The sequence below is a fragment of the Gigantopelta aegis genome, chromosome 6, assembly GCF_016097555.1.
Source record: "Gigantopelta aegis isolate Gae_Host chromosome 6, Gae_host_genome, whole genome shotgun sequence".
In the NCBI taxonomy this organism is placed as follows: Eukaryota; Metazoa; Mollusca; class Gastropoda; order Neomphalida; family Peltospiridae; genus Gigantopelta; species Gigantopelta aegis.
Window position 1 is genome coordinate 37,236,604 of NC_054704.1, and position 18,307 is coordinate 37,254,910.

Below are 18,307 nucleotides of genomic sequence, written 5' to 3' on the forward strand. Positions count from 1 at the left end.
AATGTTTTGTATTGTAAAACACGATTTTTTTTCACAAATAAAATTATTGTTGTTCTTGTTCGTTCTTCGTTCGTTCATTTATTTTGTGCCTTGTCGAATTCGGAGGCTATTCCCGGGGTGAATAAAGCTGAATTTTAAAATTGAATTGTAATTTAAATGAAGCAAAATATACCGTGAAGCCAAATCAGAGTAACTGTCATCGAATATTAGTACTTATATTTTACTGTTTGACAGGGTGGGTGACTTGTCAGTATTCAAGGGGCTAGTTCTAGGGCTATCATTCGCCAAATTCGCCAGTTGCAAAATGAAGAAAGAAAGAAAGAAAGAAAGAAATTTTAATTTAGCGAAATAATTTTATGTAATGAATATAGGAAACTATCTATCGCTAGTCCTGGAATCGTTAGTCATAGATAATGTTTTGAGTGTATAACCCATGTATTAAAACAACTGGATTTTACAAATCATTTTTGTTACACCCCCCTCCAAAAACCCCCAAAACAAACACACTGTGTTACACCAAATTGCATAGGTGCGTCTTTGGTCCCGTTCAATGTATTGATTAGTTTAGAGCTGCTTTATATGGTGGAGGAAGTTACAACGGAAGAAAAAGTATGGCCTCAAAGGAAAGAAAAAGATGTGAATCTCTACATTAATTATTCTGATTTTTAGACAAATGAAACCTACGATGGAAACATCAGACACTATTATAGATCCTCATTCTGAAGTTGAAAAGCTTCAAGAGTTAGTAAAAACACTACAACGTCAAAATGAAGCTCTCCGCAGTAAGCAAAAAAATGCTGGCGGGGATCACCAGCAGAACGGGCAAATGGACAAAGTTGTCTCGAACCACAATAACAACATCTCCGCAAAACCTAAGATAAGGCAAGACAGTGGACAAGAAAAAGCTTTAGTGGAAACTGCTGATGATATTAATATAATAAACCTGGATGATATGTCTCTAAAAGATGAAGAAGATAGTTGGTAAGCAAAACAATTTTAAGATGATAAGATAAAGATCATAATCCTTCATATTTGACCTGATTTCATGACTGTAGAACAACAATGGGAAAGTGTACCGCCCGTTCCCCCCATTAGTTATCGATCTAAAGAGGGATTTTTTGATGGGGTATATATATAACCCTAACCCTAACCCTAACCCTAACCCTAACTAATATCATCATGCTACAAAAAAAAGAAGAAAAAAAGAAGGAAACATTAATAAACTATTATAAATGATGGGGGGAACGGGTGGAGCTCTTGCCTTTGGAAGACACCGTTCTCGTTCCCAATCTACACCGCAATCAAAATCGCAGAATTCGTGAAATTCGCAATCAAACGGAATTGGCAAAAAGATTTGCTGCATCTATTTTTGCGTAATATTGACATAAATTAATATTTAGCAGTAATCAATAAGTGTTTTTGACATTACTAACAATAAACCTACCTGTATCAATTTTCTGCAGATTTGGAATCGATCAATATCTCAAATAAAATTTGAAGGGAGGAAACATCCAACAAGAACAATAGCGATTTAGCGGTTCCCAGCATTAGACTGAGTACTAGTTGGGGGAGATATTGTTACGGCATAGCATTAGACTGAGTAAGAGCTCAAAAATACTGTTACTTAACTTCACCAGTAAATGACGACTCTCAACAAAAAAATAAAAATGCATGATTAAAAAAACCAAGAACCTTATATGGTATCCCGGTAGGATACTGGGTTCTTGAAGTTTGGTATCCAAAATTAAATTCTGGTATCCCCGGGATACTGGGATACCGTTAATCTCGAACACTGAGTAATGTACTCATCCATTTAGTTTTGGTATAATATCCGCCCGGTCCCCTCCATTATTATTTTTAGTTAGGGTTAGGGGTTAGGGTTGGAGTTGGGGTTGGGGTTGGGGGTTAGGGGAGGGGGGTACCGGGCGGATATTTTTCCCCAAAAATAGCTTAAGCAAAGTTAGATTTACGTGAGCAGTGCACGAACAAATGACAGTAATTATCAAAGGCCTGTAAAAGAAATTTTTTTAATGTGGCTTTGTGGGAATATGCCTAGGTCTTGTTTACTAAACTGATATCTTTTTTTCAAAGCAATCAGTTTTTGTGTCTTATTTGTTTTTATGTATATATAAAAAAATACTTCATTTATATACATGTATTTCAGCCAGAGATGAAAATTAATTAATGTAATTTGTATATACATGTGCATAATGTAGTAACAGTAATCACTAATTATAGCCAATTATTTCATTTTTGTTTGTTTCAATGCATGTAATTGTTTGTTAAAAGTCACAGACCAGCTACAGTCAAGTGATTGGAACCTGATTTGATACACAGTATTCTGTGGCAGTTTGACAAATCAGAGCTATCGGGGTCAGATTATTTAAATTTACTCTTGGAACTCTGGTTGCTGACACATTAATGATTTAATCAACCAATCAACAGGAAGCTTTTGGTGTCAATAAAGTTTATTTCAAAGAAACTATATCTATTCATGCCAACTTTTGTAATACAGTAACTTCTGTGAAACTGACATGCTTCAAGGATTAAATTTGATAAAAATTGAGACAATGTATTTAATTTTTATATAAACTGTTGAGTATTTAATTTTTTGTATTAACTGTTGAGTATTTAATTTTTTTTATAAGCTGTTGAGTATTTAATTTCTTGTATAAACTGTTGAGTATTTAATTTTTTGTTATCATTAATACTCTTTCTGACCACAGAATTACTTCAAATTATTTGTATTTTTCCACCGTGTTACAAAATCCTACTACTGACCAATATACTTTTTTATTTCACTAAATCACTAACTGTTGGTCAGAATAGGAGAGCATGTACATGAAAGGTGGAATTTTAAACACATGAATTAAGCATTTTGTTCATTGTGGAGTAACTGCCCCCTAAAATCTACCAGGTTTAAACATTTGGTAGCCCGAACGAGAAATCGATAGCCAAACCACCCTGGTCAAACCCTGATGAAATACAGACAGTGTTCGAGATTAACGGTATCCCGATATCCCGGGGATACCGGAATTTAATTTTGGATACCAGACTTCAAGAACCCAGTATCCCACCGGGATGCCATATAATACTAAATTCTCAGGTGGGATACCAGATTTTGAAATGTTAGTATCCAACTGGAATACTGGTAAAAAAAATTGATCTCGAACACTGACAGATGAGGTTGGACACTTAAGATTCCCTTCATTGGAACCATTGAGATATTTTCTGTTTGATTTGGTGTTCCACAAATGATATGATATCTCTAGTCACTAAGTGATTACCATTACAGTGTTCGAGATTAATTTTTTTGGCCAGTATCCCAGTTGGATACTAACATTTCAAAATCTGGTATCGCACCTGAGAATTTAGTATTATATGGCATCCCGGTGGGATACTGGGTTCTTGAAGTCTGGTATCCAAAATTAAATTCCGGTATCCCCGGGATATCGGGATACCGTTAATCTCGAACACTGCATTACATGGTTACTGCCAGAAATTTTGTTTGGGGGTATGGTGCTATGGAATCGAAGTTTTAGAATGTTTGTGCTGAATGCAACCACAGTTGAGGAGGGGGGATCTGGAGGGGGCCTCCCCCAGATAGGAAATGGGTATGAGTTAGAATTAAGAAAATAATACAGTAATGATAAGTCTTTAATTTTGTCAAATGGTCAGTTTTAAAAAATTAAATCTGCAAAAAATAATGGATTTGGTGCCATACCTAAATCATATTTTGGGGGGATGGCATTTGACCTGTTTTACCCTCTGACAGAAACCCTGCATCATATATGTCAGGAGGATTTACCTAAAAGATATTTTGTTGCTAAATATTAAAACTAATAGCCTGTCATACATGATGTAAGGCCGGGACCTGATTTATTAAACTATGTTTTGAAGCATTGTTAAAGAAGTATATATCTTCACGTAAGATAAGATGAGATTAAACAAATGAAGCATGGGTAGTGATATATGTACATGTAACTATATGTAATTAGCAGTCTGGTCTCACCAACTATTGAGTAAACAGTGTTGGGTAAACATGGGCATGTTGAGTCTAATCCTCTCTGGCAGGCTGTGTAAATAAAGGTAACACAAGTGTTCGAAATGTGTGACCAGTCTCTGTGGTGTATTGGTTAAGTCATCAGACTTAAGACTGGTAGGTACTGGGATCACACCCTGGTACCGGCTCCCACCCAGATACAGTTTTACCAACTGAGTGGTTACAAATAACTTTGTTTGCTGTAACTTGAGTGTAAGCAAACCTCATAATTTTACTATTCAGTATTTGGCTTTTAAAAAATAAAACAGGCTGATTTCAAGATTGGTATGGCCTGCAATCTTATTAAATGATCATAGGTGTGAATCAAGCAACTATTTGACATATATATGTGTGTGTGCATGCTAATTGCTTCCATGGGAATGGGAACTGTTTTAACGTGCCCACATCCTTCCGGTTCAGGCTCGCCCACCCTGCACTCACCTCTGACTTCGCCATGTTCAAGAACACCTGCCCCAATTCTTATAAAACTTTTAGAGTCTGACTCAAGACTATTGAGTCTAGAACTTTAACGACATGGCAACACCATACAAATTGCATACATGTGATGTCATTAGTGTTTTAGGCTTAGGCCTTCTTCCACACCCATTGTATTGTCCGGTCAAGAGCAAGGGTAATACATGAATCCTGACACAAGATTTCATAAAATCAGTACGACTCGCATATGATTGTAATAATTTCTTTATTATCTATATTATTAATATGTAATTTCTTTTATGAATAACAAGGGCCGTCTCAATATGATTCAACCACAACTCGAAGGAGACGATGAAATTATGTCATCACTGTATACATTGGCAAGATATGACGACTAGATAAATCCCTATATTTTCGGTCATTGACCAAAAATATAGGTCATGTGACATAAGCCCGACTTGACTCGTAGATTTTCAATAAACATACTCGTTAAATCATTGGTTGATGTGCAGTAAATACAAATAACTTTTAGTTTTAAGATAACAATACAAAACATGTATATTTATTTATGAATCAGAGTTTAGAAACACTTTTTTAAATGTGACAGAATTTAGCTAGCGTCTTACAAATAATGACGTCATGCATCTTGTATGACGTCGTACGGAAAAAGCCTTGCTAGGTTGACATTACTCAATTTGAGTACACAAAACTGGAATAAATAATGATTTTCCGAATATTCCTGTAGGATTGCAGGATAAAAGAAATAACTGGTTACTGTCTTAAGATATCGGCTTTATCCTGCTCAGAGCCTCGCTGTATTCGCTATTCAAAACTTCCCAGGATAAAGCCGATATCTTAAGACAGTAACCAGTTATTCCCTGTATAAATTATGTTATTCTACTTGTTATTATGTACCCATGTGCTTCATATGATTTTTATTAAGTCGGTTATGTTGAATCATGTGAATAATAAAGCCATTATTTCATTCAAGAATACATTCAGTACACGATAGACACTGTTGATAATTAATTCATTTTCTTATCTTAAGATAATTGTTTACTTACTGACACTGTTTTTGTTTTTCCTTCAGGTTGTATTCTTCACCAAAAGCTCCCACCCCCCAGCAGACTCGTGTGAGCCCATACAAGTGGGTACGGCAGGAGTTTGACAATCCTAGTCTGAAGTTCCAGTCATCTAAGCGATCGTTAATAAACAAATTAGAAGAAGTAGCTAGAAGTAAGTTGAATTTTGTTACAGTTAATATGGATTACATTGTTTCCATATAGACATGTACAGACCTTGTAAAAAAATTAGTGGAGTGAATAATTGCTCCCTTAACTTAAATTGTTGAATGCCAATTAAAATATTACCATATTGATACCATATACATTCACATGTTAATTAGGTAATTCAACGAGACTAGTGAGAACACTGTAAATGGTCACCATGTGTGGTTAGTACTTGCAACTGACCATTTCCAGCCAGTGCTCCACAACTGGTGTAACAAAAGCCGTGGTATATACTGTCCTGTCTGTGGGATGGTGCATATAAAAGATCCCTTGCTGCTAATCGAAAAGAGTAGTCCATGAAGTGGCGACAGCAGATATCCTCTCTCAATATCTGTATGTCTGATGCCATATAACCGTCAATAAAACATGTTGAGTGTGTCGTTAAATAAAACGTATCTTTCTTTCTGTATTTCCAGAGATATTGTTTAATTTAATTTTTTTTTTTTTACTGTAATTTATAATTTATTGTTTTTCAGTAAATAGAAGCTCAAGTACTCCATCTCTAGGTAGTTGTGCATCGGAAAGTCGATCTCTGTCTTCGTTGAACCGTTCTGTGGGTAATTCACAGAATGGACACCATAGACCAGCACCCAGACAATTCTTGATGGCCTCTAACCAAGGTATTCTATTTCAAAATATTGGTTTTTAGTGTGTGTGGTTTTTTAAAATTATTACCAATGACTTTGTCGGTACTAATTATGATGTCATTACAATTTGGCAGACATGTACAATGACATCACATAGTTCAAAGGCTTTGCATTTATTTGTCTCAGTTTTTGTTGTTAAGTTTGTAATAAAATGTTATTTTAATACAATTCATGACAGATATTTTGAATAGAGTAAATAGATTTTTTTTTTTTTTTTTAAATGTCTGTGAAAGTGAATAAAATACAAAATTATAGCAATGTAAAGTGGTTTACATTGTTTCTATATACATGTACAGACCTTGCCTTGAAACAAAATTTAAGGGAGGGGTGAATAATTGCTTCCTTATTCATAACATATAAATTCACGTGCTATGCTTACATATAAAGATTATTTTCCTTAAACTAATCTCTGAGGAGTTATGAGGAGTAATAGTTTCCCTTAAACGTCAAGGTTATCATGCACATGTATGGATATCAAAACTTAGGAAAGCTGAGGTAATAAATAGAATAACAAACTAAGTACCAGTACCAGTTATTATCAAATTTTCGTCACTCATGAAATAATTTTCATTTGTCACTCACTAAAGCTTATGGCAAGTGAAAGTTATTTCATGGGAGACATAAATTTGATATAACTGGTATCTTGTTTTAACAGCAGTTTACATAGATATAACTTTATACTTTACAGGTGGCAGAATTGATACTGGTACCTTCACTCGACCCAAGAGAACCAAAGAAAGGCAAAAACAAAACAGTTTTGAAAAGGAAAATGAGCCAAAGGAGGAGGCTATTTACAAATCTCCAGATGTTTATGAGATTGAAAATCTTGCCAAACTGCAAGAAGAGAGTAAGTAATAGTCTTTGTTTGACAAAGCTTGTTTGGAAAACAAATATCTGTTCTGTATTTTTTATGCTGAAAGTAACTGCGTTTATGTTAAATCTGTATAACACAGTATAGAAAATTTTGTTTTAGAGTCAAAGTCAAAGCTAATTTATTTGATAGATGTCACCTGACAGTATAGGGTGTTTGCCCAAGATTCTATAGAACGTAATATCTGTCTTCACTATTCCCGAAGACTGGTGTTTCAGAGGTTTTGGTAGAATATGTCCTGTCCATGATAAACTGTGTTCAAAAGACAGTTGGTTATTAAAAAAAAGACTTATTTAAAACAATTGTAACCGTAAATAAAAAATGTGTTGAGTGCGTCGTTAAATAAAACATTTCCTTCCTTCCTTCCTTCCAATTGTGGACAGTGATATTTGTTGTTTTTTCAGGTCTCCGACAAAGTATATCACCATATACATCTCCTAGAAAAGGTAAGAGTTGGCAAATGTAAAATCAGAAATGTTTCTTTTAATTATTAATTGTTTCAATACAAACATTACTTAAAATTATACATTACTTTTTTCTTTAATTATCAATTTTGTCCAATATAATGTGTTTCTGGTTGTTTTAACTGATCTTTGTAGTAGCTCAAAATCATTTTAGGCAAAGCAGAAAAGATCCTAGGATCAGTGACTTTCAATATACAAATACTATGGATACAAATCTGTTTTAATTAAATGATAACTGCTACCTAGTTGGTAGTTTGTTTGACAATAAGTAATTTGTTGTAGTTTTATTAACTGAACCTGGCGTAACATTTTTATTTTAGGATTACGAAGTCGTCAGCTTTCTGACCCAGACAATATAGGTTCACCAAGTGGGTCAAATCGGTCAAGTCCTGGACGTTTTGATGGTGAGATATCATAGTTAACTTTTTTGTGTCTTTTCTGTCCCATTTTAATATCATTACAGTTGGTTGTTTTAAGTTATTTTAGGAATCATGTTTTGACCATAGTTGAATTTGTTTTTTAATAATGTTTTTATTTTTTATTTCTCTTTTAGGTATTGAAGCTTTAGCTCAGTGATAGAGATTATAATGTTATAACAGTCGATTATAATTTTTAAAACTTGATCAGTTGGGCTCTACTATGTGTTATCAATTATTAAATTTCAAACTTTATTGTATTAACCACCTTTTACTACAATTCAGTTAATGAAATTCAGAAAATGTGTTGGGTTTTTTGGGGGGGGGGCTAAATATATATTTTGGGGGGTTGTTGCTTGTTTTCATATGGAAATAAAGAAAATGTATATTAAAGGTAAAATTAGCAGTTTGTAGGGTCTATCTTGGTGAACACAGCAATAAATGCATGGTCTACTAAATCTAAGTTCTTATAAGTCTAATTGATTGTTTAATCCAAAGTTCATCAGTTAGTGCAAACTGATTATGACTGATGGTCGATGATAAAATTCTAACCAATTTTCAACACTAGGTGCAAGAGCTTGTGTGAGTTGCTAATACCAGCCCATATGTCAGCTTCTTGTACATGATGTTTCGTAATAAAGAATATAATATCAACATTTCCATAGGAGCATTTCATTAATGTCTTTCACTGTGTTGGTGTTTTGTTTGACCTCCTAGGTGATGCTGGATTTATGCACTATCAGCAGCACAGAAACAGTATAGGGTCTGATGCCAGTAGTCCTCCTGAAAGTCCCCATGCAAGTCAGTACCTTAGTCCTGGCCTACCGATGTTTACTCCAGGTAACAATTAAGCTATATTGAATGATGCAATTGTGTGATATATAAAAATCATTCAGAGTTAGATATAATTAGTTTCATCTACTCTGTTAGCCCTAATCTAAAAGGTTTTTTTGTTTAATGACAGCATTAGAGCACATTGATTTATTAATCATCTACTATTGGATGTCAAACATTTTGTATTTTTGACAGTCTTAGAGAGGAAACATTAGTAGCAAGTGATCTTTTATATGCATCCTCCCATAGACAGGATAGCACATACCACAGCCTTTGATGCACTGGTTGGAATGAGAAATAGCCCAATGAATCCAACAGCAGGATCAATCCCAGGCCGACTGCACATCAGATGAGTGCTTTACCACTGGGCTAAGTCCAGCCCCAGCTCTAATCTATAAGAGTTTTTCTTTTCATCCTTATCCTGGCCTCTGGGTAAAACATAAGTGCATTTCCCAAACTTCCCGACAGTCGATTGGTCAAAATGTACCATTATGTTACGGGTCACCTCTTCTGATCAACTGCTATTCTCTCTTCTTTTGCCTGAGCCCATTGGAGGCTGACTAATGCAAGGAGGCCGAGTGGATCTTCAAGTCCAGAGGCCAGGATAAGTATTCATGAAAAGAGAAAACAAAGTACTTTTCTTCTTTTTTTGTGTAAGGCGTATCATAAAATATTGTTTGTTTCCGGTTATACGACCGACCCTAATTTGAACCTGCCGACCATAAAACTTTTTTTGTATATCCAAAAATGTTTTTTTTAAATATAACAACGATTTCCACGAAAACATTCCAAAACTATCACAAGCAGTAATTTGGTGTCATTTAGGGGATAACCCTACTGTGTTTTCCGATTTGCGGACGTATATCGGTGGTTTTACTGTCGCAAATTTAGTTTTATTGGCGACCCGTTAGCCACGAAATGTTTTCTTCTAACAATTGATTGATGGAGTTACTTCCCTTCAAGTTGAAGTTCGGTAACTTTCGTGAGATATCGGGCAAAGAGTCGGAAACTTGTTTTCACAAATATATGCTATCTTTTCCGATTTATTCTACATCTAGCGTAGCGAGATGTTCCGATTAATAATAATAATAATAATAATAATAATAACTATATTTAATGATTTACTCCAGCGACAAACTGGCCGTGTAGAAATGTAGTGACTTGATAAACTAGGGGAGGGAATGTTTACTGATACTGATGGATTTTACTGCTAAATCAAATGATTAAATATGTCAGTAAGATCTCGATGCGTTTCGTTATTTTTTGTAAGTGGTCACTGGGAACTTCGCGGGTTTCCGCTAAAAACAATGTCAGAATGACCATGTGTTTGACATCCAATAGTCGATGATATTAAAGATAGAAATCAATGTGCTCTAGTGGCGTCGTTAAATAAAACAAACTTTACTTTTCAACATTCGTTTGAACATCCTGAGCATTTGTACTGCATTTCTATTCATTGGACCAATTGATTGCTTCAAACCAAGTGTGTACTTTAATACTGGATGCATACAGAATAAAACTAACATTGCAAATTATAAAATTGGTAAGTCTACCATTTTTTAGATACACTAGGAAAGATAATATTCATAACATTTTTTTTTTAAATGTTATTGTTATTATAAATATAGAACCCTTCTTTTCAGTTTTCATTAAAAAAAATTGTTATAACTTATTTACTGGTTTCTATCCAATTAAGGTTCAACCAAGTCTGTCCTGGTCCAGTACAGAAGTTAAGTGTTAGTATGAGAGTAAACCTTCTGCCTATTATTAAACAGCAAGGGGTCTTTTGTATGTACTCTCCCACAGATAGGTTAGCACCATGCTGCCCTCAAAATCAAAATGCCTTGCCTTTTATAAATTTATAAGGTGCCCATGTAAAAAGAAGCCTTTAAACACACCTATGTGGATAGTACTACATATTTCCTTTTTTTAATTAAGTTATGAAATAGATATAGAAAATAAAATGGCCATATGGTTTTTGTCCTTTTGAAAATTGTATAATGGGGAAAAAAAAGCCCTTATATTTAAAACTGCACATAAAATATGCCCCCAAAACGTCACTTTACCATGCCTTACTTCATTTCTAGGGAAAACACTGTGATGAATGGTATTGTTGGTTTGCATAATGCATTTCTATACATGCAGAGGTTATTTGGATACCGGTAGTCAACACCTTTATTTAATATCCATAAATAAAATTATTTATCCAAAATAAAACAAAATTCCTACCTACCTACCCTATATTTTTCCAGCATGTAATAGGAAACAAGTAATTATTTTTTTTCGGCCTAATTCATTTAAATGAAAATGAAATGTTACTAATTTTCACATAATATATTGTTCACTGTGAGTTTGTGAACAATTATTTTACGTGGGTTATTTCTAACTTGATATAAAATTGTTGGGTATGTCTTGACTGCATTGAAATGTAACTGATTTGTTATTGGGCTTCTTTTGAGTTGATTAGACAAGCATCAAAATAACATGTACAAGTTACAACAAAATATGAACCTGATAACCAGTACTTTTATGGAATTTACAAATCCTGTTATATTTATTATTAAATAGTCTTCTTAACCTTCTTACTACTGCAGGCAAGATATCTTGCCAGTCAACGTACTGTACACTGTATACAGTGCATTCCCCAATTTATATTTCCTGCCGTTTTGCACATGGCACACCAGAAACGGATGTATAATACAGCAAATAGATTTGTTGACAAGATGGTGGACTTTGTTTATTGTTTTTCAATGGAATTGTTTTCGGCAAGTATTTTCGCTTGACAACAATGGCGGCATGTCGCGGTCATTTTCAGGAATCAATAGCTGATTGTGACAGCTAATTTGATAATAAATTTGATTGTTTTACTAACAACGAAAATCACCAAATATTGGGATATGAATCGTAGTTCGTTTTTAAAAATAAAAATTGGACAGCTGGCCACAAATGCCTTTAATTAATGCAACTTTTGTATTTTTTGCCTAATTTTAACGGATCTAATGGTGTCATTAAACAAAAATAATACTTACTGATTCAAATATGAACTTTATTTTATGTATTTATAAACTTGTACCCACTGAACGTGGTTTTTGTCAAAAATTAATCCAGTAGTCTAAAGGTTAAACTTTTAAGTGCATGACAGCAAGTAGTGGATGCATCTATAAAATATTCATAATCAAATGCTTGCAACTATAACAAGAATTTAGGTGTGATTTCTTCCAAAAATAAAATGTAGAAGTCAACAATTAACTGAGGTAACAGAAATGAAAATAGGAAATTTTGAGCAGAATACCATTTGCTTGAGAGTTTGTCAAATATGAAGTCCGATTTTTAACGTATTTTAAATGTGGTAACATCAATACCAGTTACAGTAAATAGTCATTATTTCTCATATCTTTTTTACAGAATCTCAGTCACGCAGAAGCATGCAGGCTTCTAACATACTGCAGTATTCCCAGTCAACTCTTCATTCCAGCGACTCGAGTCTTGACCACCAGTCTAACTGTAGTGATGAGATGAACCTGGCTCCGGAGGGGCGTAACATGAACCGGCTGCACCAGCCCATGATACGTGCGCAGTCGCCGGGCTACAGCGGGCTGAAACCGCCATCAGCTGGTCTGCGCGGAGCCTCTCCCTCAAGAAGCAGTCTTCCTACCCCAAACAGGCGAACAATACCGCGACCGTCTGCAGGTCGATCCTCGCTGCCTACTCCTAAGAGGTAATTTTGTACCTTGTTTTAATTTGAGGGGAGTGTAATACGGACATACATATCCACCCACTGTTTAGCTTGTAAAGGTATGGAAATTCTGGCAAATAATAAAGACTGGTCAAAGTTGATGGCAAAACTTCATGCATCAAACTTGTTTAGTCCAAATGTGTGCCCCATGAAATAAACCTAATATACCTCGTCTTATTTTAATATTTACACAATTTGTATACTGTGCTACAAGTATTTGTCAGCAGTATTGGATGTCTACTTTGATGGATAACAGATCTAACAATTGCCTTCATTTTACAGAGAGGGTTTGAATGACTTGTCTTCTTTGTGAGAGCCCATATTTTATTAACTGAACTAAATTTTAATTACAAGACAATTCCTGTTAGCTGGACCAACAGGAGCACTTCATTCAAGAAACATTTTATAAAGAGATTGGCTTTGTTAGTGTATCATATATAAGAAACAAATATGATGCACTTCAATGGGTATTGGTTGCTAGTAGTTACAGTAAAATGTAGTTCATAGTAATGGAGAAAAACAGGCATGCTGTTGCTGCAAAAGCTACCCTGAATAACAGAGAATTTAAAAAAAAAAATTGGGGTGGGGGGGGGGGAGAGGGTCCCCACAGACAGGATCTTATATATAACATTTGATATAAAAACATGACCGCCTCCACCCCTATCCCATTGAGAACCTCCCCACCTCCCATTGATGAAACAATTAGCTGATAAATACATGGTTTTTGAGATTGAAAAATAGAATGTGATTTGACTGTTGTGTTTTCATTGCAGATCAAATATGTCTTCTCCGCGACCACCCTCCTCTCAGGGTTCTGAAGAAAGCTGGCGCGAAGGATGCTTCTAGATCAATATTTATTCTATTTATTTGTGGTTTATCTCACAACACTGATCCTTTGTACAGAATAGCATTTAAGCAATATTATTATTAAACCATGTTATGCCTGTAATGCAGAGAATGCACATATGTGATATAAAAACATCTTATAAATATCTATTTAGCTTATATGCAAAGAGATAACTTATCATATTTTATTTTATTTAAAAATATGTAGTCAATTTTTTAAAATGTCTTATTCAAACAAATGAAAGGCTCTTTAAACATAATGTATACTTACTCTGGTTGTTTAGTAAAATAAATCAAATAATTAATCAGGCAAAACAAATATGATTGTTCAGTTAGCTTTTTGGCAAATTAACCCATTATATTTCTATGTTTGGACTTTACAGTGTGTTTTTGATAGGGTGCTTATGTTTGTGTCAATGTTTTGAGATAACCACATTAATGACTACTGTATATTTTAACATACTGACATGGGAAAGAAAAGCTATTTGCAATTATTCTTAAGCTTTTTTTTTTTTTGCCAAAGTACTTGATTGTGCTTGTGTACAGTAAATTATGGAGGCTTGAATTGTCTTTAACGCTACATTGTGATGCACATTTGTTTTTCATTCATGTAGTTAAGTGCGGTGAGCGGACATAAAATGTTGGTTTTAGGGAATTCTTTTCATCTCACCTAACATGAAACCAGGAAGTCATGAAAAAAGAAATACAAATTTCACTTTTCTGTCACTGGTGATATCTTTTGCATTTAGGATACATCTGCATATATAGGCAGATGTGATATGTACTTTGGTGCACATGCACGCACACACACACACACTTATGCAGGAATGCACACTTGTATACACATAAACTAATGTGCATACATTTTTAGAAATGAAATGAAAAGTGTGGGTGAGGGGTGGGGGGGACATTTTATGACTAGCTCAGCACTTTACTGTACTTTTTTTGGTGCACGAGTATCGGTGAGATATGGATGTGATGGCTATATATTTTTTTACTTTTTTTTACTTTTTTTTTTTTTGCCTAATTGACTAAATATTTCTTGTATAATAGATTGTTTTATGTATAAGTTTTTCATATTTGCCATTTTAAAAATGATTACGTTTTTTCAGGACACGATGAATGTTCAGTGGTGTAAGTGTTTTTTTTAGTTTGTTAAGTTTTCCCTAAACTTCTAGCATGTGTAGCATTTTAATTGGATCATGACAGTTATATCCATATATTCATAGTTATTTAATCTGTTTGCCCAACATCTTCATTTTCTCTCTGCATTTTCATTTTTCCTGAACAGGTTGTACTTAGTTGTATATTTCTGACCTTCCATTCAACCACTCATTATATCAAATTAACTTGTTCTGTATATTGTTTGCTTAATTTCATGAAAACATTAATAGTTATTGATTACCAGGTTAACAGGATTTTCTAGAATATTTAGTGATGTTTTTTTTTTACCCTAGACACAATTAAGGTAGGGCCCTTAATTCATTCTCAGTCTGCCCTTAATTCATTCTCAGTCTGCCCTTAATTCATTCTCAGTCTGCCCTTAATGCTTATATAAGTAGGGCTAGCTCTGCCAATCGCTAAATTCGTCAGATGCGGATTTTAAGAACAGTTGACAAATTTTATTTTAATTTGACGAAAAACATTTGTATAATAATTGTCGAAAAATAGCTATATGTTTTGCATTTTTTTAGATACTTTGGCAAAATGTTCTGATCACCCAGAGCAAGCCCTGATATCATAGGCGTTGAAAGTGTTTGGCATTAGATGGCACTGACCTCTAAATCTCTTTCATATTATACATCCCCTTTCTCACAATTAAAAGGTGAATTATTAACTGCCTTCTCCATAGATGGTGGCATCTTTCGTTGCCACCATGTATGTAAAATAAAGATGTGTCTGTTGCGTGTGATATTATGATGGTGCTACTCGTGTTTTAGAAATGAGATTTCACTGAACATTTATTAATATTCTACACTGATAGGAACCCAGCATATGTAACCAAGATTTTTGAAACTTTTCAACAAATTCTGTTGAAACTTTGCAGGATGTATAGAGCTTTTTAAAGTAGTTTCATCAGATAGCTTGTCTTGTGCCTTGGGTATATTAATGTTCCGAGGCGTTTAATTATTTTTCTTTCATTAATTTGGAGGTCGGCCTGACTGCTTCCATTTGCTCCTGATCATGGGATAGAAAAATGTAGATCTATTTACTAAAAAAAATGGATCTGTTTACAAGTAACTGGCTTCAAGTTTCATGGTTTTTATTTATGACTTTTTTTCTTCTTTTTTTGACATTAAAATCTTGCGTCTATGAAAAAAAGTGTATTGCTCATTCCTGTAGCCTGCTGACCAAGGCTTGTAGATTCGTTTTTATTCCAATGTTTAATTGACTTTGACTCTAATGCATGTGCAGTCTTGTGTGTAGTCACATGTTTGAAGTTGCATTTTTTGTGGACTTGGTATATCTTATGAGTATTCACTAGTTATTAATACACCTTTTGATGTTAAATGTGTGCAAACAGTCATACCCACAGTTGTATAAAGAACATTTAATACTGTTGCTTCTCATTTGCATACAAATACATATGGTTTCACCTCTGGATATGGTCATTTTGCTGATAAAGATCACGGGCAGTGTATTTTGGGCAGTCTTTGAAAACAACTGCAAATTCATAATATTACCCCGAAAAATTAATATGACAAAACAGAAATTATAAGCATGGATTCACTGTTATAATTTTCATTTAACTCATTAACCAAGTACACTGTGATTAAAACTAAGTTGAATATAATAATTGAGTAAAAAATGTTGTCTAGTCTTTGAAGATTCAAGATTCTGTTTAAAAATGAAGTCACTACCATGTGACTTAAGTCTGCATTCCATGGAAACAGAGTTACTTTGTTACAGTTTCTGTTTACCAGCTTAGTGTGTGTAAAAAGCAGACAACATAAATAATTTGTTAAGTAGTCACCCATCAGTGGTTTGTTATAGACTGCCTTCATCCTGTGTATATAGAGTAGTGTGTGTTTAAACCAAGCATCTTACATACAGTGTGATTAGTTTCGCATAAACTGTTCTAAATACACACATCATCCCCATGTATTATTTCTTTCCCAAAAGCATTTTAAAAGAATGCATGATATACTGATATGCCAAAGAAATGCAACACATTTTATCAGGCAAAATTCAAGAAATGGTATTTACTAATTTGAATGGAAGCATGTTTTATATTTATTTTTAACATAGTGCTTTTCTGTTCCAGTTGAAATTAATTTAAATTAATAAAAATTATATGGCAGTTTTTCATAATTCTGAGAAGCCATTTAAGTAAAGTTATTATTATATTGCCTGAAAATGTTGTTTCTTTTACATATTAGTATGTTTCTCCAATATTAGCATGATTCTGAATTCAGTTTCATTGTTGTATTATATATGAGCAATGCTCACTTAATTTCAGCCTATTGATGAAGTAAAAAAAATACTTTGCATATGGACACTTGAATGAAACTATGGTAAAATAAGGATATTATTACTTTTTCTCTACTAATAAACTTCTTTGTAATACATTTCTCTTTGAAATAAGACTAGTTTTTTTGTTTTAATTAATGGATTTGTTTTTCATCTTCTTATCTTAATTGATTTTATCAAAGTGCCATTCTTTAAGCCACATTTATATATAGTATATTATTAAGTTCAAATTGTTTTAAGTTTTATATACACATGATCATTTCAACTCATTCAGAATTTATAGATTGTAAAATATAAAATACTTGTTATTGTTAAAAATTAATTTGAAAAACATAATGTTGAGAAAAAAACATTTCAAACAAATATTGCTCATAAAAAATATAAAAGAATAGAATTATCTTTGTTTTACTGTATTCTCAAAGTAATTTTATTTCTCTTTAGAATATTTAGTACTTAAACCAATAACAATTAGACATGTGTTCCTTCATTTGAGTATAAGAGCCACCATTGTTACAAGGCTGTGTTATTATTTTGCTGTAATATTTCCATCCAAGGTCTAGGACAGACCTGTCAACCTTTAGTCAAGAGAAAGCAGGAGGTGTGTGTTGAAAAAGCAGGAGATTTGGTCAAAAAGCAGGAGATTTTTTAAATTCACACAATTTAACCCAAAATCGCAAGATTTAAAAAAAAAATTATTACAATAAGTTATATGAATACTTTATAATGTCATATATACTTCTTAACTTTAGATCTTGGCATTAAAAAAAAAAAAAAAAAATTATTATTATTATTTTTTTTTTTTAAGTTTAAATATTATTATGATTTAATACATATTTAAAAAAAAAAATTTTTTTATCCAAAAATGTTAAGAACATGAAGAAGAAATAAAAAAAAAAATTAGTACATTTACGGTATTACACTTACAGCCTTACAGGTTGCGTTACATTATCATTTGTGGTTAGTGTACCTAAGTACCAAAGACAAATTTATATAAATCTTATAAATTAATATTCAGTTTTTACTATAATGAGGAACGGTGGCGTGGTACTGATTTAAAATCATTATAATGATGCAATAAACATTGTATTTTCATTAATCATAAGTAAAACCTCATTACGGACATCGTGTGAAATATACCGGAATTATACCCATTTCCGTGAGTAACTTTATGTCAATGTCAAACAACATTTTTTAATTGTACAAAAATAATTTCTTGAAGTGTACCCTTATAACCAACATTTTACCGCACAAACATA

The 18,307-nt window shown here is 33.3% G+C and overlaps 1 protein-coding gene across 1 annotated transcript; it reads left to right on the plus strand.

The window, feature by feature from the left end:
- Positions 1 to 625: 625 nt before the first annotated feature.
- On the plus strand, positions 626 to 17,734 carry LOC121376412 (SLAIN motif-containing protein 2-like). Its single transcript, XM_041504275.1, has 9 exons — positions 626 to 981; positions 5,568 to 5,713; positions 6,243 to 6,386; positions 7,102 to 7,260; positions 7,689 to 7,730; positions 8,069 to 8,152; positions 8,882 to 9,004; positions 12,404 to 12,716; positions 13,508 to 17,734. Exons 1-9 carry the CDS (start codon positions 674 to 676, stop codon positions 13,578 to 13,580), a joined length of 1,392 nt encoding a protein of 463 aa, XP_041360209.1. The 5' UTR covers positions 626 to 673; the 3' UTR covers positions 13,581 to 17,734.
- The last annotated feature ends 573 nt before the right edge of the window (positions 17,735 to 18,307 follow it).

Bases quoted from the DNA above. Each gene is read 5' to 3' on its own strand.
- LOC121376412 (XM_041504275.1), top strand. From the start codon at position 674: ATGAAACCTACGATGGAAACATCAGACACTATTATAGATCCTCATTCT. The intron at 6,387-7,101 runs GTATTCTATTTC...TATACTTTACAG, and splicing joins CTTGATGGCCTCTAACCAAG to GTGGCAGAATTGATACTGGT. The intron at 7,731-8,068 runs GTAAGAGTTGGC...TTTTTATTTTAG, and splicing joins ATATACATCTCCTAGAAAAG to GATTACGAAGTCGTCAGCTT.